The sequence below is a fragment of the Amphibalanus amphitrite genome, unplaced genomic scaffold, assembly GCF_019059575.1.
Source record: "Amphibalanus amphitrite isolate SeventyFive unplaced genomic scaffold, NRLGWU_Aamphi_draft 000758F_arrow, whole genome shotgun sequence".
Taxonomy (NCBI): domain Eukaryota; kingdom Metazoa; phylum Arthropoda; class Thecostraca; order Balanomorpha; family Balanidae; genus Amphibalanus; species Amphibalanus amphitrite.
Window position 1 is genome coordinate 142,627 of NW_024882252.1, and position 22,914 is coordinate 165,540.

The window sequence follows — 22,914 nt, forward strand, 5'->3', positions numbered from 1 at the left end:
CATATCCACGCCCAAAGTCCCGCTAAAACCTTCAACGCACATATCCGCGCGCGCACATTAATTAGTTTCTCAATTAAATTACTAGTACCTAACACACCTCATTCACGTATAAGAAAGTGCTGGCGACTGATGCTCCCACACCGCGGCAGCGATGTTTCCCCATAGACGGGCGTACCGTCCCTTCCGTCCCTTCCGTCCGGTGACATCGTATGTCTTCATTATCTGTCCCGCCTTACATCAACGTTACGGGCTGCCCTTCCCCTGCATGCACGAACAAGCAGGCACACACGGACATAGTGGATTGGATGTGCTTTTGTGCATGAGATGTATTTTTGTAACAGGAATGTTTGACTTGAGTGTCATGATTAAAAAACTTTTCCTCAGGACTATATGTAATTAATGTTTATGTTTTTCGGAGTTGTTCAAGAGGATAAGTACAAATATTACATTTATTCAGATATTTCGGTACCTACTCGTTGTGGTACCTTCATCGGTGAAATGGCGCACAAAGTTTCGGTTCGTAGTTCGACAATCACATACAATACAAAACACGCGACAACGTCATCTAAAAACCTACACTTTAAATATGCCTGAGAAGACCTAATTACCTAAACATAATTTAGCATCAAGCATATTACAGGCAATCCAAGGCCGTATAACAGGCAATCTACCAGATGTTGGTGACTTTTTTTTTATAATAAAACTACAACTGTTGGGGACAAACTTGTAATGTAAGGTTCACAATGGGCGTAATTGTAGGACAAAAATGAAGGTACCACAACGAGTAAGGTACCACAACGAGTACCGAAATATCTGAATAAATGTAATATTTGTACTTATCCTCTTGAACAACTCCGAAAAACATAAACATTAATTACACAAGAATGTTTCTTTATTCTGCAAATGTGAGACTGCGGTGCTTACCCATTTTGGCGGAATTATTAATCGTTGTTTTCTGTACTTCGCTTGATATGTGCAATGCTTAGCAGGAGAAATACGATCCTTCTATACAGATCATTATAAAAATAAGAGATAAAAAGAACAACTAGAGTTCCAAAACAAGTTTTGTTCTATCACATGTATTCCAACAAAACATCAGATTCTTTGCGTGAGCATCTCGAGTAATCCGTATACCCTGTTTCACGGCAGTGATTCTACGGAGTGTGAGATATTACATATGCGCTGCGCTACACATTGATTCCAGCAGCTACAGCGTTGCAGTGACCCGAGCGATCCGGACTCGGATTCTTGGATTCCAGGAGCGGGTTTACATTCGGCACACAGTCACTTGGTGCTATACACCGCTTTTATAAAGTGGAAATGTTGGAAACGTACAAATGTCCATTGTAAAAATTACTACCGCAGTACAAATGCTATTACCGATTTTCTAAGCTAGTTACGAAAAAGCAAAAATGCCTTCTTGCTGATGAATGCGCTCCCATTCACTTTTAGCATCCATACAGCATAGTTGACGTATGCATCTTACAACAATGCCACCGTTCTAAGCATTTAACAGCATATGAGTCACTGGTTACTTGCCAGCAAACAAGTGAATGGTCAAAACGACCTGTTTTTAATGAATCGCAATGACACAATTATAGGTATGCAATTAAGTCCAGCTAAAATAAAGAACAGACCATGGGCATGGATGTCATGAATCTTACCATCAATGTTAGCTAAATTACTTTATTATATAAACTTTATCACTTATCGTATAAAAGTTACGTATAGTTTAATTTATGCATTACAATTAATTATGTCACCGTCGTATAGGATACGTAGGTAAGTGGTTTTGATTTCGTAGTAAATTTAGGACACCCAGTCCTCAGTGTCATTCATTTGCTATTTTTTAATTTAATGTTGTTTTTGGTACTAAAAAGAAGACGGGATGACATATGTAGACTAGCACAAGACACGAAGCAAATGCTAAGTAGCCAGTCACTCCAGTGCTGTCTGCTTTCAATCGCACAATTCACTAATTTGATTAATTTCTAACCCATCAGGCTATACAGTTATACAGTCATAGATGTATTCCAAACGTCTCGATCACTACGACTTAATTCAAAATACTACAGACTTATGTATCAAAACTCGCTATGTCTATTGTCTAAGGCCATCATTGAATGCCCATGATCGCTGTACTTCACGATGTGACCGTTTTCAAGACGTCCTCCTAGCCACTCCGCTGGTCCACCAAACTTAAAAAGTTGAACAGTCATTCTGTCAAAAACCTACGTCACCAAACGTCCCTCAAGAGTCAGTACAGTTTCTTCATCATTCAGAGAGTCTAGGTCTCCAATCCTAGGACAGCATGAAGCTGAGCTGTCCCTCACTGATGGCCAGGGTCAGCTGTCGGCGCGTAACCTCGACACTCGAGTACTCGGGCAGCTTCAGGTAGTTGACGCAGGTCATCACCGAAGGGAGGTAGGTGTCGGGGCTGTGACCCGGCTCCACGGCCTTCCGGACGACCGTCAGAGGCGGCGTCAGCGCACGGAACCCTGGGGGAAGGAGGTGTGTCAGAGGCGGTACCAGCGCTCGGAAACCTGGGGGGAAGGAGGTGTGTCAGAGGCGGCGGCAGTGCACGGAGCCCTGGGGGAAGGGAGAAAGTGTGGCAGAGGTGGCGTCAGCAAACGCAATCTTAAGGAGGCGTGTTACACATATCGCCTGAGTACAGCACAACAGAAAGCTAGCTGTATCCGTGGGTAGATATGGGCTACCCCGGAAATAGCCTGTACCTGCAATCCGTTCGTATTTCACCTAGCTGGAGCACTAAATGTTCAGCTGAATGGTTTTAGGAAGATTAATACCGTCGCGGGCGTCGCTGATCCTCGTCACACACGCAGCGCTGATAGATGGGCCGCTGATCGAGTGTTCGCTAACATGAAAGGTCAAACTCAACATGACCTGAAAGAGTGCAGGACGCAGGTAGCAGGAATGACCAAATGAAACAGTCCCGGTTCTGTTATAAAAGGGTCGGTATTCCATACGTTCCGTAATCATTTTGCGGAAGAGAAATATCTTCCATTGCAAGACGAAGACGAGTAGCGATAAATGAATTGCTTTGTTTGTTAAAATAAAAAAGTGCCTGCATAATTTGTTCAGATAAGTCGACAAGAAGTAAATGCATTAAAAGGGCTAATATAAAAATAGTGGAAATATGTCAAGCCCTAACCGTATTCAGCGATCGTTTATTAAATGTTGAAGATTTTAAGACCCACCCCACTCTCCCTCTCTCCCTAGCCCTTCCTCTGACCTCCGACGGGCAGCCGCGGCGACCCGGTGGCGAAGCTGAGGAACTGCCGCCTCTGACGGGGGTCCAGCTCCGACAGAACCGTCACCAGGTGCCGGAACGGGGCCGAGTCGGCAGTGTAGCCGTGGTCAGGACGGAACGCCTCGGCGAGCGACTGGCGGTCCCACAGTGCGTCCTAAGGAAACAGACAGACAATGCCAGGATCAGACAAAGTTCTCTCCTCGGCAAGCGACTGACATTCCCATAGTGCGTCCTAAGGGAACAAACGGATAGAAACAGGTTCATTGTAGTGTCAACTTCAGCGTCAGACATTCACCATCCGACCTCGGCTAGGGTCTGCAGGTTCCATTGCTTGTCTTGGATGATACGTTAGGCAGTAAACTGATCAGTAACATACCGGTGTCGACCCAGACATCATAAAACTTTCACGGAATGAGAAGCGTGAAATTTACAATTAGAGGATGCACGTCTATGCATATGCGTACCTACCTGAGTACCGCAGAACAGCTGATCCAGCTCCTCCGGTTGAAACATGGCCAGATTGTCCAGCGGCGCTACCGATTCGAATCCTTCTCTGAACGCCTCCATCTGCTTATGAACGCCCTCGATCAGGATCCAGTGGGTCAGCAGCTGTGGGAAAACGAACAGCGCGGTCAGTAACTGATAAATACCGTGAGTCGTGACATTTCATTATTGTCAAATAAGACCAAGCATGGCATGTCACCGAAGAAAGGATTATAAAATATTATATCGATAAGGAACCACAGGCAGACTGAAACTTCCGAACAACATGCTAAAATTGTACGGGTAACACCGAACAATATTTCCGAATATGAGCCGGAGTCTGTGTCCATATTTAGCCAGACTTTGTGGAACCTCTGGGTGTTGATAGCAGTTCATACATGTGTCCCACCTTGACATACTGCTCCAGGTTGGCGGCAGTGACCGGCTCGGCCCGTCCTCCCCTCCTCAGCTCAATGTCCGGGTACCCGGGCAGCGTAAAGTCCAGTCCCAGCTGCTCCACCGCACACCCGTCCACGGTGAGCGCGGCCAGCGCGGCGCGCCGCTGCTCGTCACTGAGCGCCGCGTCCGTCTCCAGCGCGCGGCGGCGGCGCGCCGCGTTGGCCAGCCGCGCCACGGACGTCGCCAGCGTGCCGTCCAGCTGGTGCAGGTCGGTGAGGGACATGGTGCGCTCCCGGCGCAGCAGCCACTGGTAGAACGGCACCGAGAGCGACATGTCCAGTAGACGACCGTCGGCCAGAGCCTTGGCCATCAGACGACCTGGAGGGTGCAGAGGTCAGCGGAGGTCAACTCAGGACAGGGAGAGATCAGCATCACTACAGTCAATGTTAACATGTCAACATAAATGACACAGGTCCATTGAAAGATTATCAAAAGACAAATAGTGTGAAGCAGTAGGTACAGCGGTGGATGATCATCATTTTAGATAACCATACCGAGGAATGTGAATTTCGTCCTGAGCCGTGTGACAGAGGTGTTCTTCTCCGTTCGTCCGATCGGCGCCGGATACAGTCCGTGCGGAGCGAACACGTACTCCGGCCCTGCCGGCCCGGCGGCTGTGGCAGGGGCCGGTACCGGGGCGCCCTCAGACCTTCCTGATGATTCCGCCGTGTGAGCAGTGCGCTGGTCTCTGCGCCACAGGCCGAGCTCAACTCGCTGCAACGGCCAAAGGAAACAGTGGAATGTTGACAGAGTCGCAGATAGAGCAGGCGCTAAGTAACCACACTAATGCGCTCCGTCAGCATTGGAAAGCGGAGAAATGAGATACCGGGCGGGCGGTGCGCAGTATTGCACTCGGAGCACTTGTTTGTCAGTACTCTATCGTACCCAGGTGTAATTTCGTTCAACAAATCGATATCTATTTTGACTTTTGAGACAGTTGCACCGTGCTTGAAAATATTCGACTTATTGGCTACGTAACAGAATTAATTGCAAATGCAATTATTAGATATGAAAGCAGTTAACTGAGAGGCTAGGTCTCTCCAGCGGAAAACGACACCGTCCGGCCTCACCTGCACATCGGAGCAGACCTGCGCGTAAAACTCCAGCGTGGGTCCCAGTCCGGAGCCGGGCTCGTCGCGGTACTGGAGTTCCAGCAGCGCCGGCGAGCCGGCCAGCTCTGAGAGTAGCGTCTCGGCCTGTCGGGCCGGCTGGCGGCGGCTGACAGTGCGCCGGCGCCGCTCCAGCCGCGGGGCCAGCCGCCGCTCGGAGCCGGAGCCGGCCGCAGACGGCACCACCTCCAGGAGGCGGCTCAGAGCCCGGTCCCGCTCGAACGTGGCCGAGAAGAACAGCTGGCGCCGCACCGCGAACGGAAACAGGAACGGGCTGACGGCACAGCAGCCATGCCGGTGAGATCGTCACTGGCTCTTGAGGGACGCAATAGCAGCGAAACTGACAGCCGAATTTATTCTAGATTGTGTAGCTCGAAATCCGCAGGCCTGCTTTATAAGAAAGAACAGGACCCCACAGAAAGGCTCGAGAGGCCATGAAGTTTATCTACTCTGACCACTTACCAAGTCAGTCCCAGCTGGAGAATCCAGGGTGGTGTGCTTCCCGCCATCAGAATCAGCGGGTCAAACAGCTGCCGCTCAGCCTTGGCAGTCAGCTGAGCGTTTACAAACACCTGAAGGCAAGCGTGATATCAGCATGTGCATACATCGTTCAGTGAGGAGCGCTGCTTAGTCGGCAGTACTGCAAAATAGGCCATTATAAAACAAAGACAAAGGACTGTTAGGTGTTTGGTCAAGTCAATTTTTGATTGGTTTACGCAAACTGCAAAGCGGTACGTCTTATGATGCTGTCTGATCACGAGGCTCCGACGGCAGGACCTCGGCGATCCCTTATCATAATTATCATGGACCATGGTCATAATTTAACCACGACCGACCTGATCGCCGAGCAGCGGCGGGCTGGCCACCAGCTGGTAGAGGCCGCCGTAGTGGCGACTCAGGCAGTGCAGCAGGCGGAGGAGGTTGACGGTCGCCAGGCTCGGGTCGGCCACGGTGACCGACTCTGGAAGCTGTGGTTTCAGACCGGTCACCAGAGGGCAGTCGGGGACGGGCGCTGAGCCGGTGGCCCAGAGCGACTCGCCGCCGGACGCCGGACGGGTCTCCTGGCGCCGGCTGCTGCTGGAGGTTCCACCGTTACTGATGGAGATCGGAGCCTGTCTGGAAACGCACGAAGCACGCAGGGATGATAAACAAACGTTTAGGGATAGCGATGAGCTCGTGTTTAATCGATGCAGCGGCGCAGTTTTCAATATGCGCAATTCTGCCGCCTGTGCGTCTGATGGCGTCTGCATTCGCATGCTGAAAACTGCTTTCCCATCTATAGGTGACGTTATCCTTCACATCATTAACACCTGCATCTCAAGGTCCGATATCCCCTTTCATTGGAAACACTCTATAGTTCACCCCATCTTCAAGTCTGGAAACCCATCTGATCCCACTAATTTTCGACCTATCTCCTTAGTACCTGTCATTATGAAGGTGGTCGAGCGAGTCATTCACAAACAGCTCTATCGCTATCTCTCCCAAAACCATCTTCTGGCCAATACCCAGCACGGTTTCCGACCCCGGCACTCATCTGAGACAGCACTTCTGTCCGTCAGTGACCAAATCCTGGCCGCCACCGATAGGGGGGATGTCTCTATGCTATGCCTTATTGATTTAAGCAAATGTTTTGATGTCATCAACCATGAGTTATTACTCGCTAAATTGGCAATGCACGGCATAGAGACATCCTGGTTCGCCGCTTATCTCTAGGGTCACACACAGAGTGTGTCATTGAAGGACGAGTCCGGTCGCCGGGTATTATCACAACCTCTCCCCAACTCTATGGGCGTCTTTCAAGGCTCGGCACTTGGTCCCTTACTCTTCACGGTATTTTCCAATGATCTATCACTTTATTCTGAGGATGCAGCAGTCTTCCAGTACGCTGATGATACTCAATTGTTGGTGAGTGGCCCTTTAAACGACCTTAGGGGACTCATCTCGCGCTTGGAAGCGTCACTGGCGTCTCTCGACCATTGGTTCAGTGCAAATGCTCTAAAAGTACACACTGCTAAAACTCAGCTCATGGCTTTCGGCAGTCGGCAAAATTTGAGAAGCATACCTGCTTTCACCTTTTCTTTTCGCGACACCAAACTAGTGCCATGCAAGCAGGTGGGCAACCTGGGCGTTATCTTCGACGGCACCCTGTCCTGGGACGCGCATGTGTCCGAGCTCAGTCGCCGGTGCACGGGTCTCCTAATTGGCCTCTCCCATGTCCGCCACTATCTCCCCGACGGTATCACCAAGACACTAGTGGTGGCTCTCGTCATGTCACGGATCCAGTACTGTCTCTCCGTATTCGGTAATGGTAGCCAAAAGAACTTCGATCGCATTCAGAAAATTCTTAACTTTGCCGCTAGAGTCATTTTCGGTCGCCTTAAATTTGATCATGTCTCCCATCTCCGGGACCAACTCGGCTGGATGGCACCTAAAACAATGGCTGAATACCATACCCTTATCACGGCGCACAAGGCCATCCAGAGAGGTGAACCCGAGGAGATTGCGACCCTATTTTCCAAAAATTCCCAAACACGAGCAAGGTCTACTCGCCAAGACCACCTCTACCACTTACCGCGACCCCGACTAGAGACCGGAAAACGTAGATTCGCCTACCGTGCCGCGGCGCTCCTAAATACTCTCCCCCTCGAGCTAACGCAGTTGCCTCCAGCCAGATTTGCCCGTGCTGTAAAAAAAGGAGCTTAAGCCTAGCCAGAGTAGCCATAGTAGCTAGCCTCATGACTCTTGGACTATGAAAGGCAAACGAGTCTGTGTGTATAGTTATGAACGCGGCTTCGTGCGGGTTACACCAAGTATGTGCGTGTTCGGCGTTCGCGTTGTGCATTTTCGTATCCGTAAGTGTGTGCGTTTTCTTGTATAGGTATTTCTCGTGTTATCTTCAACCAGCTCGGACTCGGAGTGTAATCGCCACGCCGATTGTGGATTGCTCTTGATCGTCAATACATACATACATACATAGCACCCTGCATCCAGCTAATAGTGAAAACAAAGAAATGTCAATGGCAGAAAGAGACATGTGCTGCATCAAAATTAGGCTCACACAAACAGAAGCCCAGACTCTGCGCACCTGTAGTAGATGGTGTGCGTCTTCTGGAAGAGCTGCGAGGCGCTCACGTCCCCGTCCTCGTCCTGAGAGCGCGGTCCGTACTGCTCCACCGCCTGGAAGACGGTGATGTCGTAGGGCAGCGGTCGGCCGCCCATCAGGAACTGCAGACGGTGCGTCCCGCTGTGGCTGAGGCTGGCCGCCACCTGGTGAAACGCACATATGGAGAAGCGTCAGAACTTGAGTACGGAACAGGGTCAAATTGAAACAATCGGCCGATGTAGCAGACGACCGAAGTCGTCGTTTTAAGTGCTTGTCACATTCCCAGTATGTCGCATTAAAAGCTATACTATTTTACTTCTGCCAGCATCACTCAACTCTGTCAATGGCAGCAAAAACGTCCCCAAGGTAACAACGGTTCATTGTGAGGCATACAGGTCCGGTCCAGGGCCGTCTCTTCCAACGCCCCCTGGCGCTCGATCGTTCAGCGAACCGACTAAGCCCACCACCCACTCAGGGCGTCATCAGTCAACTCACCAAAGCGTCCTCGACGTCCTCGTCCGAGCCACTATCGTCCGACCAGCGGCCGGTGCGGGACGAGCTGCGCCCGTAGCCGCGGATCACCAGGTAACGCTCGATGGCCTGCAGCGGGGCCAGCGGATCCACCTTGACGGGCCCGTGACGCCACTGGCGCAGAGCGCCGCCGTCCGGCGCGCGGCGCAGCTCCACCTGCCAACGGGAGGGTGTGATGAACTAAGGACAAAAAGAACACTGCACTCATGATTCGTGATTTATGTTTGTAGGTTTTCATTTCGGCCGAATTTGGCATGACGTAACTGAAACGTTAGTCTTGCATTGCCACCTACCTTGAGCTGATGCTCGGTGAAGTAGCGCAGCGCTCCGTGGCCAGACACTCCGTCAGTGACATCGTACGACTTTACCGGCAGCTGCTCCTGCTGGGCCACGCAGGCGTTCAGCTTGGTCACCAGCGCCGCCAGCGGGGCGGCCTTCTCCGCCGAGGGCACCCACGCCTGCTGCGGCCGGTCCGCCGCCGGCGCTCCGGCCAGCGCGTGCAGGAAGGCGCGCAGGCGGTGTCGGCGCGCGCCGGCCGGCCCGGCGGTCAGCAGCTCGGTCAGCCGCGGCACCAGGCCCGCCTGGAGCAGCTCGAACGGCGACAGATCGGCGGCCAGCAGCAGGGCGGCCAGCTGCCGCAGCGGGTCGGCCAGGCCGCGGTCCGGCGCCGCCGCCAGCTGCCGCAGCGCGCTCTCCAGCAGCGCCAGAGCGGCGCAGTGGCCGCCGGCCGCCGTGGCCAGGTGCCGCTCCAGGAACAGACGCGCCTGCCGCCGCAGCCAGCTGCGCGCCCGCTCCTCCCGCGCCGCGCCGGCCTCCTGTGACCGGACGGAGTGGGGGTGAGTTAGACACAATGATTTGAGCTTTAATTTAATTTTCAATAGCTAAATGTAGCAAGATAAGACGGAGTCTTAGCAACTTAAGCGTAAATCAACTTCAGAACTGTGGCGTATTGTAATGTGTAGTGTCCTGAGACGTGCTGTCATCTAACGGCAGAAAAGCGAACTCGTGGTTGATGGCAAGTGAGGGCGCGGCAGCCAGACGGTTGTAGAGTTGCAGTTAGACACCCGAGCTAGGGTTGGTCAGTACTGTATATCTGACTATCTGACATTACTGAATACATATCATCGTCTTACGTTATCTGATATCTTAAGAACGTTACATGGTGTCAGAAGTTAACGTAACACAAAGGTGCCGACGATGCTGTCGAATCTTCGCCCACCGGCAGAGCTCGAGATTTCATCACCGCAATTAGCAACAAGATGGCGGACCTGGCGGCGTGAATGGGAGAATTACGCTGTGGCTGTCGAACTCGCTGGCAAGCCCCAGGCCGTCCAAGTGGCCGTTTTTCTCAACTGTGCAGGTGGTGAAGCACAAGAAGTCGCCTCTCATTTCTCTGGGTGGTCTGCAGAACAAGGGTTGGATGAGCTAGTGTCACGCTTCGAGGCGTTCTGTGTGCCCCGCCAGAATGTTGTCCGTGAACGGTACAATTTCTACACTCGCGGTCAGAAGCCAGACGAGTCGGTCAGCCAATATCTATCGGCCCTTCGATCTCTGGCAGCAACGTGTGATTTCCCAGACGGGGACAACATGCTAAGAGACAGAATATGCATCGGCCTCCGTGACCAGAAAATACAAGCAGCGCTGCTGAAGCGAGCTGATTTGACCCTTCAGATGGCAATCGACATAGCGCTATCCGAAGAAGCCGCCAATCGTGATCTCAAGGTGTTTGGAACTGAGTCCCACAGTGAGCAAACAGACAACTTGGCCGCCGTCTCTGGACACAACCGGTCCCAACCGACCCGCAAGTGCAAGTTCTGCGGCCGTGATCACCCAATGGTTCGATCTCGCTGCCCTGCATGGGGCAAAGCCTGCCTCGTCTGCGGGCAGGCCAACCATTTCGCATGCAGTACTATCTGCGGCTCCCGGCGTCCCCCGCCCGGCTCTGGCGGGCGCGGACCAGTTCGCCAGCCAGCGGCCCGGCCGCTGTCTCTCGCCGCCACCGTGGGCGCCGCCGCCGCCGGCCGCGATCAGCTGACTGCGACTCCGCCAGCCGGCCGCGATCAGCTGACTGCGACTCCGCCAGCCGGCCAGCGCCGCGACCCGCCTCCCGGCGCGTCAGGTGCACATCAACATGAGCACTGGGACGTTTTGTCGACAGCTGGCCATTCCGGTGAGACACCCACAAAAGCACACAAAACTTTGACCGCCTCGGGAAAATCGGTAACGTTTCTGATAGATTCCGGCTCCGAGTGTGACGTGTTGACATGGACAGACTACGTGCGTATCACGGACGATCCACAGGGCGCATGTTTGAGACCGTGCCATACCGTTCTGCGCATGTATGACGGCGCTCTCGTGTCATGTGAGGGGAAACGGTCCCTGTGCTTTACTAATCCCGTGTCTCGGAGTAGGCACATCCTTCAGTGTAAAGTTGTGAACAGTGCTATCTCTTCCATACTGAGCCTGAACACGTCAGTCCAGCTGGGCCTGATTGACGTCCGCGACTGTGACCCACTGGACTATGTCCCTGCCCCGCCCCCGCCGGCCGTGACCCCAGGGGGTGACCTCGCTACCGAACCGGGTCATGGCCCTCCCGGAGCTCGTCCCTCGCCCGGGCCACCGCGGTCGGGGTGTGTGACTGACGGTCAGTCGCGCATCAAAGCTGAGTATCATGACGTGTTTGACAAAAGTAGCGTGGGACTTGTGGCGGACAACTATGAAATTGTGACAGATCCGTCCGCTATCCCGGTAGTGGAAGCTCCCCGCAGAGTGAGAGTGCACGTGCGTGAGAAACTTAAGAAAAAACTGGACGATCTCGAGACGCTAGGCGTCATTTCTCACATCACTGAGCCAACTGACTGGGTCTCAAATCCTGTGATAGTGGATAAACCGAACGGGGATATTCGCCTATGCATAGACCCCCGTTTCCTAAATCGAGCTGTGAGGAGAGAACACTATCCCACACCCACTGTGGACGAGGTAACCGCCCGGCTCACGGGAGCCAAAGTATTCAGTCTCGTGGATGCATCCTGTGCATTTTGGCAGATTGGGCTATCAGCTAGGTCGGCGCGCCTGTGCTGCTTCCACACGCCATTTGGACGCTATATCTGGAACAGGCTGCCATATGGCGTGAAGTGCAGCTCCGAAATTTGGCAGAGAATGATGCATGAGCTCATCAGGGGTCTTGAGGGTGTGGAGGTCATAGCTGATGATTTTGTAGTTTTTGGTCGCGGCAACACGCGTGCGCAGGCCGAACAGGATCATGACCGCAATCTAGCGGCATTTCTAGCCAGGGCACGTGAGAGGAACCTTCGTCTGAACCCGGATAAATTCAGGTACAAAGTGACAGAACTGAAATGGATGGGTCACGTCCTGTCGGCTGACGGCTTGAAACCAGACCCAGCTAAAGTGTCTGCGGTGCGTGACTATCCGCCCCCCACGGATGTGCCCAGTCTCAAACGCTTCCTGGGGATGGTCAGTTTTTTGGCCCGCTACATCCCCAACCTGTCACAGACTGTATCACCTCTCCGTCAGCTCACACAGGCCAGCTTCGACTGGTACTGGAGCCCCCAGTGTGAGACAGCATTCAAAACCATTCAGCAGCTGCTTACAACAGCGCCAGTGCTCAAATACTATGACCCACATGACGAGGCTACAGTGCAGTGCGATGCATCGAGCCATGGCCTCGGCGCTGTCCTTCTGCAGCGGGGAAACCCAGTCATGTACTGCTCGCGCTCCCTTACGGTAGCGGAGCGAGCCTACTCGCAAATTGAGAAGGAGCTATTGGCCATTACTTTTGCGCTCACTCGCCTGGACCAATATCTGTACGGTAGGCCAGTGACAGTCGAGACTGACCATAAGCCATTGGTCGCGATACACAACAAACCACTCAGTGACGCACCACTTCGCTTGCAGAGAATGCTTCTCACACTGCAGAGGTACAACTTTCACATTGTGTACCGACCAGGATCAGAGATTCCTGTTGCTGATGCGCTTAGTCGTGCTCCAACTCAGCAACCATCCTCACTGTTCGCAATGGAGACCGAATCCCTAGAGTTGTCCAGTGGGATCGCGGTGTCTCCAGAGCGTCTAGAAGCCATACGGGCCGCGTATCAGTCGGATCTGGTCCTCCCACGGGTCGTCAAACAGGTACTGGCAGGGTGGCCGAAGCATCGGCGCCAGTTGCCAGACGCACTCCGGCCGTATCATGGCTTTCATGACGAACTTTTCACACAGGACGGACTGCTGTACAAAGGCAGGTGTGTGGTCATTCCCAGCGCTCTTCAGCAGGACCTTATCTCGCGCCTGCACCGTACTCATATTGGTTTGTCATCGATACTGCGACTTGCTCGGCAGAACGTGTTTTGGATCGGAATGACCAGCCAGCTAAAAGAAGCGATTCTGAAGTGCCCAACCTGCCTAGCCCATCGCCCGGCTCAGACGGCCGAGCCGCTATTGTCGCATGAGGTCCCCTCCCGTCCATGGGCGAAACTGGGAACGGACATTTTTGAACTTAATGGGTCAATGTACCTCGTGCTGGTAGATTATTACTCCAACTTCATGGAGATTGACCGCCTGACTCGGACTACTGTGACACATGTGACCTCAGCTCTAGCGACCCAGTTCGCTCGCTATGGCATTCCAGAAACGCTGGTTAGTGACAACGGCCCACCGTTCAGCAGCTGTGAGTTCAAAGCATTTCTGCGTTCGCTGGATATTGATCATGTTACCTCCAGCCCAGGCTATCCGCAGTCGAATGGCAAGGCTGAGAACGCCGTGAAAACGGCGAAGAGTTTAATGCGTAAGGCTATCGCCTCCGGTGAAAACTTCCTTTGGGCGCTGATGACGTGGCGTAATTCGCCCAGTGAAGGGTCAGACATGTCGCCGGCACAGAAAATGTTTGGACGTGCCTGTCGGACGTTTTTGCCTACTCCCAGGTCAAACTTGCTTCCCGCGTACCCGACTCCTCTCCCGAGTGTTCTCGCTGACAATAAACTGCGCCAGGCGAAATATTACAATCGTCGGACGCAGCCCCTGACCCCTCTGGTCGTGGGTCAGCCCATTCGGATGCGCCTCCCTGGACAGCGCACATGGACCCCTGGCGTCTGTACAGGAATAGCTGGGCCGCGATCTTACTGGGTGCGCGTGAATGAAGTGACCTATCGTCGCAACCGCCGCCAGTTGTTAGCCACCAATGACCCTCTGCCTGTACAGAGTGATCACTCGGACCCAGACCTGCTCGGTCCGCCACGGGAACCCACCGCGTTACCAGAGCCGCCTCAGACTCCTCCCGTCGCCACCGGCACGGGCGTGCGCCCGCTCGTCGTCCCGCCCGTGCCTCCTGGCGAACCGTGGATGGATGTGCCGTCATCTCCTCCGCTCCCGCCGTCCCCCGTCCATGCGCCTTACGCACCACTGACCGGGGCAGGCTCACCGCCGGTCATAAGTCGCCGTCCCCAGCGCGAAAGGCGCCCGCCCGCCTATCTGTCCGATTACGTTAGATGAATCACTGTTCGCGTCAGTTCAGTTCGTGTTCACTGTTCTTGTCAGTTCGTGTCAATGCATGCTGGATGTGGCTGCATACTTATCAGCAAACGGTAGAATGACCAAGCGTCATGAGAGGTATGCAATGTAAATATTTTGTTGTGCTTTATACTGTTTTGCGATTACCAGTTGTGTTACAGTGCTCAGTCCTTCAGTGCCGCGGTATAGCTTCGTCGCACAGTAGCTTTGCGTAGCATTTGATGTGGTGCATTGCACATGTGTGTTCGTGTACGGACACCAGCATGTCCGTGATCTCGATATCTCATTGTCGCAGGAGAAGGGATGTGGCGTATTGTAATGTGTAGTGTCCTGAGACGTGCTGTCATCTAACGGCAGAAAAGCGAACTCGTGGTTGATGGCAAGTGAGGGCGCGGCAGCCAGACGGTTGTAGAGTTAGACACCCGAGCTAGGGTTGGTCAGTACTGTATATCTGACTATCTGACATTACTGAATACATATCATCGTCTTACGTTATCTGATATCTTAAGAACGTTACAAGAACCACCGTAACTAATAATGATAATTGAGTTTCAGTGGCTGACTCACGGTGAGTGAGTTTCGGTGAGATCCGTGCGGTGAGCTGGAACTGGCGCGGCCCCACCGAGCCGGACTCAGACTGGCCAGGAGGGAGGTCTGCAGACGACTGGGTGCCCCGGCTCCGCCGACCGACCGACTGCGGCCTCCGGCGGCCAGCGCGCGGGCCGCACCCCCTGTAACGGAGCGCAGGGCATGGTCAATAACGCAATAACGTAATGTACCTACCTGGTGCTATTACCAGTGACACCTTGCTAGTGTTCAGTTTCCGACTGATGCGCATGATGCAATCTATGCGTTAGCGGTTGCCGGTTAGGCGGCGTTGGCCGTTGAAGCCAGATGAGTATGCCGCCGACTGTTCCGCACGACACCAGAGTATTGCGGCACAGCATCAGAGACTTCAACTACCGGGCCGGGGCGGCGCCAGCTGCAGGCGGCGGATACCGACTCGGTATTGGAGCTCTACCGTCGCTGCGTGGAGTTGGTCAGTTACAAGATTCATGTTCTTAATGCCAGGAAATGTGCTTAACGGGTTTATGAGCATTTTTGTTAAAGTATTGAGTATATTGACGGGATCGTTTACCTGTATGTGACGGAGATGCGGACGCGGAGCCGGCGGTCGTCTGGTCCAGGCTGTGTCTCTGACAGCCGAGGGCTCCCCGTCGGGAAGATCTCCTCCTCTTCAGTGCGTCCCTGAGACTCCTGGCACAAAGCACAGACAGGGATGGGGTTCACTTTGCATTTACCAAACAGAACATGAAGCAAACGAGTCACGAGACGGGAAGTCATAATGCACATATATCACAAAATGAATCAGTGAGACAGTGACACGTAACATTTATTTGTCTTATTTCTGAGTACCGGGGACAGTCAGGCAGTCAGACAGGCCGTCGCTCACTCACAGGTCAGCAGTGGTGTCAGCAGTCTGGCCGTTCCCCTTCGGGTCTGTCTCGTCCAGAGGGTCGCCGTCCACAGCCAGACGACTGATGTGGTGAAGCACGCCTGAAATAAAACGATCTCGTTATCAAACACCGCACACAGCACCAGAGTGTGTCTGTGGAACACGGCAGCGAGCTCGTTACACTCTTGAGTAAAACCAAAAATGGATATTTACCATGCCGTTTATTAGACAAAATAAGGTTAGCAAGACAGCTCTATGATAGGAACTTCAATGAAGTCTGCTACGAGCCTCAGGATCGCACATATCTATGCTCATCTGCTCCCTCACCTTCGCGTCTGAAGTGGCTGGTACAGAGATCGGGCAGCTTCTGCATCAGCGTCTCTGCCAGCTGCAGCGCCGGCACGGCCAGCTTCACGTCCGGCGAGGGCAGCAGACTGGCCAGCTGCACCGACAGCTCCTGCATGTTCAGCACGCCCTGCAGACGGGACGCGCAGCGAGTGGTCAGAGGCAAGATTACTCAGAGGGGCGCCGGACGTCTTAAGACTGCAAATGCGATCGCCTGTTTTCATGAGCGTTCAATATAAATGCAAGCTTGCACTAACTATAAAACTACAGCGCATAAGAAAAGATAACAATTGGATATATTTACGAAACGCGATAAAGTTCAGCTAATCCTTTGAAGCAAGATGTGCCCCTATATTTAACCCGCGCCGTGCTGGTGGCCTGAACTTTCCGCCGAGTGCTGGGGGGGGGGCGTTTTCACGCCCCCCCGTCTAACTCGGCTCCTGGGCCACGTAGCGACACGCGGTAAGCGGCAATCGAAAGAGCGTCAAAAATAAGGACGAAAACACTTCGGTCATTTTTTGGGTCAGGTCAAAGGTCAGGTCACCAGAGGTCACCAAAGGTAAAATGTTGACTATTTCAACATTTTGGAAACTGCCAACGGCTATCTCGGGAACCGATAGAGCTACAGCGCCGCGGAAAAGCGCATTCGATAGCCCTTTTACAGACCTTTCTGAGTAATGTTCTCAGATTTGACCTCAGGTCAACGGTTTAGCCTCCAGAGGGCAAAAACTCCAAAAATAGCCGTTTTTACGAAAAACGTTTTTTCGTCAATAACTTTTGATTCATAAGCGCCATGACATTACTTTTGCCAGCATCGTGTTCCTCTCGTCGAGACGCGTCGAATGAACTATTTGTTGACCTTGAAAGGTCATTTTGAAAATTTGACCTCAGGTCAAGGTCATGACCTGACCGAAAAGGGTCATGTTGCATATCAGTCGATCCGTATCGTCGAGCTGAACACATCTGACGTGTTTTCACCGCTCTAGCACGTCTCTATCAAAAGTTATAGCCAAAAAACTGCTGGCGACCGTTCATGACCTGAGATGACCTCAGGGGCACACAGAGGGGTCACAGGTGCATTTTTCCTATTCAGTGTGTCATGTTTACCTATGAACCGATGTTTGAGAGCGTTTTGAACGATATTCGTCCAAAAGAGGCGCATTTCAATTTTCTCCCATTGACTTATAATGGAGAGGTCGCAAAATTGACCTGACCTTAGGTCACAGATATCAAAAATCCGAGATATACATTTTATACATACTGTTACTCATATCAATCGCTGAAAGTTTCAAAGTGATCGTTCAGTCGGTGTAGCTATAGCGAGCCTTTGAACTTTTTCTGAGGTAAGGTCACTTGACGTGACCTGGTGACCTGACCTTGAACGGCCTAGGTCTGAAATTTTCACAACATGTGCGGAAATGATGTAGGAACACGTGTACCAAAAACGGCGGCGCTGCGCGCCGCCGTTTTTGAGATATTCGCGAAAAACCTGAGGGGGGGGGCGTAAAAACGCCCCCCCCCCAGCACGGCGCGGGTTAACCAGACAGTTTGTTTTAGTGCATCATGTCTATATAATATAATTTAGGTATTATATATATACATGTTTCTCTTTGTAGCTTCATCCTGCCAAGCGATCAATACCCGGCCTTTCAAAAACTCTGTTGACGCAATTAAGACCCGTGTTGATCAAATGAAGGATAGCCGATTGGCTCGCTAAACTGGTGGAGTGCGACAGCAGAAAGAACGTGGACGCGCCGAGCCGTCTGACCCAGTTCTGGCTGGTCCGTGGACAAAAACCGATCAGTGTCCGAACACAATTGGGCCACTGGGTCAGACAGATGGCCCACGATCGGCGGACTCTGTTGCACTGTTTGCTGAATTGGTGTCAGCCTGATCAGCTTAATCCTATATCAGGAAGCTGTTCGACAGATAGAATCCATTTGTTATCGATATTGATCAAATGTAGGTAATCATATTACCAAAACGGTAGCATGAATGTTTGAATATGCTTTTGTCTTCAGTGTAATTCTCATTCCCGATCAAGACAGACTGAATAGTCGTACGCTGCAGAATACTACATATTCGCTGGCTTCCTATAGCTGTTTTTTTTTTTCGCTCACCTTCAGTGCCTCTGGCTCTGCGGCGCTAACGCAGCGCAGGGTGGCGCGGAGACAGACATGGCGCACCGCAGTGCCTGGCGCCGCGCCGTAAACGTCGAGCAGCAGCGGCAGCCAGTCGGCCGGTCGGAGCACCGCCGCGCGGGGGTCGGCGGCGGGACGCACACCCCTGGACCCGCCCGGGGCGGCGGACCGGTCCGACTCCGCCTGGGGACAGCCGCGCGTCGTCACAGGGATGGGGACCGATTGAAATCACATCAGACAATTAGATGTAGCTAATAATTGCAAGCTGAACTATGGACTGTGGCAGGTGAAGAGCTAGTATTTTCATTTGTGGCAATGTAGAATGGTAAATGATGCTCCTTTTTACGTTATAGCGGCATGAGAACATCAGCCAATAAATTATTAATTGTGGTTGGTTTATTATTTATTATATTGGAATGACTTATTGTTCGCAGGTTATCCAAACATTTATTTTCGGATGCTAAATGAACGAACCTGAGAATTGGAAGCATCTCCTACTGCGTTTGTGCTCGAAATATCCGAACTATCTCTCCACTGAACGGCTTCCTGAAATATGCGGAAACCACGCATTGGATGTGACCGGCGATAGGGCTTCGCTCAATACGACAGAAAAGGGGTTACTAAAACGAACTTGGCAAGGTTAGAAGTTTCTTAGTATGTTTGCTACGTAATTATTATTGAATGGAAACAAATGTACTTATTACTATTAGGTAAAATAAACTTATTTGTGTCAACCTATTTATACGTACTCTATATTGGTAAGATCCTCATAGAGCATTCTAGCGCTAGTAAATGAAGATGTCACGTATCTTCTGATGAGGAAGTCATTAGTAATGTATTTACAGGTGCAGGTGCCAGTGAGCCCTATATACATGCTCGTCAATTTTCGTAAGCTCAATCAGTGCACATAACTCATGATCGAAAAATAACGATATTGTAAACGGTCACAAATGCACCAAACAAAATGCCTGATAATCGACCCGCGACTCTCACGTGGCGACTCACCCTGTCGTAAGAGCCGGAGCGCCGAACAGAGACACGGCGGGTGAGCAGCTGGTCGACGTCGAACAGGGCCGCGCTGGGCAGCGGCGGCAGCTGTTAGCCACGGTTTGTGATTGCGGATCTTTACGGTTTTCTTTGGTATGTGAGCTACTGCAGTATGCAAGATGGCTTCTGTTAACATTTCAATTGCATCATCGGTGTCGGCATTTGTTATGGCGCTCCAGTCTATGTTTCTCAGTGTATTAATGAAACCGTCAACGTTGGTATTTGAGTAGTCCCAGCGGGTTGTTGTTACATGTCGGTCAGCGTCGATTTTCTGAAGGGACAAAGAAATAAGTAGAGGGAAATGGTCGATGTTTGAGAAAGCCGGTAAAACTCCTGAAGATTTAATTAGTTCGGTTCGGTCTACAAATATCAAATCTCTTAAGTTGTGGGTGTCCCCTTGTACGCGGGTTGCTGTGTTAATAATTTGAGTTAAGTTTGACGCTTCAGTGATATTTTTCAGTTTGTTTTCGAAAGTGGTGATGGGGGAGTGGTTGGGTGAATTACTAGGCAGCCAGCAGTTTCCAGCATTAAAATCGCCAACGAGGACCAGAAGATCGGGACTATGCTGTTTAGCTTCAAGGACACAGTCAGACAAGTAATCTAGGAATTGAGATTGTCGGTCGCTAGTGGTGTTCGGTGGAAGATAAACTGAGCAGAGCAGCAGCGTCGTTTTATGGAATTTGATTTTCACCCATAGGGTTTCAAAGAGCTCACACTCAAGATGTGATATTTGCGAAAAAGGTAGTGTGTCTCTGACATATACTGCAACTCCTCCGCCCTTCCTTGTCCTGTTTTTTAGTAATGGCGCATGAAAACCTTTCAGAGAGTAAAGACTGGAATGTATAGTGGTGTCAAGTTTTGTTTCAGATAGTGCTAGTATGCTAATATCGTTAATGTCAACGTAGCTTTGAAGCTCCTGTAGCCTTTCGTTGGCAGTGATGGAGTTGATATTAATTGCGGAGATGTTAACACCATCGCTTCGGAGCGTACCAGTTACTGGTGGCATTGTGGGCACGGGGAAGGCGCTTCGACTGGCGGCGGGTGGCGAGAGAACAGTTTACATAAAACAATGTGCAATGTGGGCTATGGCTGAACTTTTGGCAAGATGACACTGATTTTGAGAGATGAGCAAGTACATCCGCATACTTTCGTCTCTATGCGTCGAGAAAGCGGAGATGATAGACATTGATAGCTCCGAAACGTTAAAGCATATAAAAAAATGACATACGACGACTGGGCACAGCTATCGTTAACTCGTGCATCGTTGTCAGGTGGGAAATCATATCACACTGAGCACAAGACAATATATGATGGGCAATATGCAATATACACAAGGTCATGTAAGGTGATTTGGTTATGTTTAACACTGGACGCATGTACGGCCGGCGCTGTACGAACCGGCACCGGAAACCCAGCCCCAGCCGGGAGGGCGGGGGGGGGGGTGCCGGCCCGTCTGGGAGATGGGGTGTCACTATTCACAGCGTAGGCCCGGCTCGCCTAACGGTCACCGCTCGGGAATCGTTCCCTGTCGACACGCCCACTGTCAGAGACGGCTAACAGCAGAGCTGAGGCGCGAAATGCGTAAACGAGACCGGTTATTCAAGCTTGCTCAACGTCACAACTCAGAAAGAGATTGGTCGATCTGGCGATCTCAGCGCAACCTTGTAACCAGCCTTAATAGAAAACTCAAAAATGAAACCATTAAACACAAAGTACATCTACTTGTCACTAGCAAGAAAACCCCTTACAAATACCACAAAATCCTGAAAAGCGTTACGGGGTTCAAGCAAAACTCCATTATGGCTCCTCTGATTGTCGAAAATGATCTTGTAAGTGACGACCACCGCAAGGCCGAGGCCCTCAATTCGTACTTTTGTTCCCAGACAGAAATAAACATTACAGATAAACACTTACAGCTCGTACGCGAATACAAATCTTCATATAACAGCACTCAGCACACCTTCCAGTTTTCTCCCATTACACCTCGAGATGTTTTGAAGACCATCAATGGGCTGGATTCGTCTAAAGCCACCGGCTCCGACGGCGTACCGACGAAACTAATCAAAATGTCAGCGGCTTACATTGCTGAGCCTCTATCCAGAATCTTAAACAAATCAGTCCAAAAAGGCAGGTACCCAACTCAGTGGAAGAAAGCCACAGTTAAACCAATTTTTAAAGGGAAGGGCTCCCCATCTGAGGCTGCATCATATCGACCAATAAGCTTACTGCCTTGTCTATCGAAAATATTCGAAAAACTTATGTTCACTCAGATATATGAGCACATTCACAGTCATTCGCTCTTAACACAAAAACAAAGTGGTTATCGCCCTGGTCACAACACAGAGCTCCAGCTTGCTTATCTAACTCACAGGCTATATAGAGCCATGGACTCGGGTGAGGATTACACAATCATTTACCTGGATATATCAAGATATTTCGAAAAGATTTGGCATGAGGGGCTGCTAGCAAAATGTGATAAAGAATTTGGTATAAGAGGTGCACAACTTGATTGGCTAAACTCTTATCTAAGTGACAGGAGACAAGTAGTCCAGCTAGGCCAAACTACGTCCACCCAGCGTGAGTTATCCGCAGGAGTGCCACAGGGATCCATCCTAGGTCCACTGCTGGCCATAATGTATCTAAATGGGCTCAGTAGCGTTACCAACAATGAAATGCTATTTTTTGCGGATGACAGCTCCTTACATGCCAGTCACAATGTTAATAATTTTCATGAAGTTGAAAAATCACTGCAAATCGACTTAAATCGCATCAAACGCTATGGAGACGACTGGATAATAACATTTAATGCTACAAAAACAGTCCAACAAACGCTTAGTAACAAAAAAACACACATTCCGTGCCTGGAATTTGGCGGTTCACCAATTCCCATTCGCGATTCCCACAAACACCTTGGAGTAACAATCTCAACTGATCTGAGATTCAAGTCTCACGTCAACAACATCCTATCAAAATTTTACCGCACGATGAGTCCTCTCTTCCCAATAGCATCTCTACTTCCACGACAAATCTTACTTCAAATCTATCAAATGTATGTCCAGCCCCATCTCGACTACTGCGACTCAATATTTGATTGCCATCTGACAGCATTTGACAAGTCCCGACTAGAGAAAGCACAGAACAGGGCGGCACGCCTTATCACTGACACACCTCGAAGGACGTCTACAGCGGGCCTCCGGAAAGAGCTGGGCTGGACCTCACTAGTAGACAGACGTCGCGCCCACAAAGTGCAACTCTATCACAAGATAGCATTAGATGATCGTGTTCCGGACTTCATAAAAGACATCATACCCAAAACGAGAAACCTAGAGATGGAGAGAAATCTGCGATGCACACAGTCCACTCAACGCACCATCCCAGCAGTCCGCTCAGCTTCCTACGCGAGATCTATCATCCCAACAACAACAAGAATCTGGAACGAACTACCC

The 22,914-nt window shown here is 51.3% G+C and overlaps 1 protein-coding gene across 1 annotated transcript; it reads right to left on the reverse strand.

Annotated features, from left to right (window-relative positions):
• Nucleotides 1-1,068: 1,068 nt before the first annotated feature.
• On the reverse strand, nt 1,069-19,511 carry LOC122365718 (E3 ubiquitin-protein ligase TRIP12-like). The gene is made up of 18 exons (XM_043337161.1): nt 19,427-19,511; nt 18,896-18,967; nt 18,401-18,604; nt 16,263-16,410; nt 15,937-16,036; nt 15,618-15,736; nt 15,047-15,210; nt 9,250-9,771; nt 8,921-9,112; nt 8,408-8,589; nt 6,159-6,438; nt 5,785-5,894; nt 5,284-5,596; nt 4,708-4,927; nt 4,164-4,531; nt 3,740-3,880; nt 3,254-3,425; nt 1,069-2,498 (listed from the first exon to the last, which is right to left on the reverse strand). Exons 4-18 carry the CDS (start codon nt 16,396-16,398, stop codon nt 2,302-2,304), a joined length of 3,216 nt encoding a protein of 1,071 aa, XP_043193096.1. The 5' UTR covers nt 16,399-16,410; nt 18,401-18,604; nt 18,896-18,967; nt 19,427-19,511; the 3' UTR covers nt 1,069-2,301.
• Nucleotides 19,512-22,914: the final 3,403 nt, after the last annotated feature.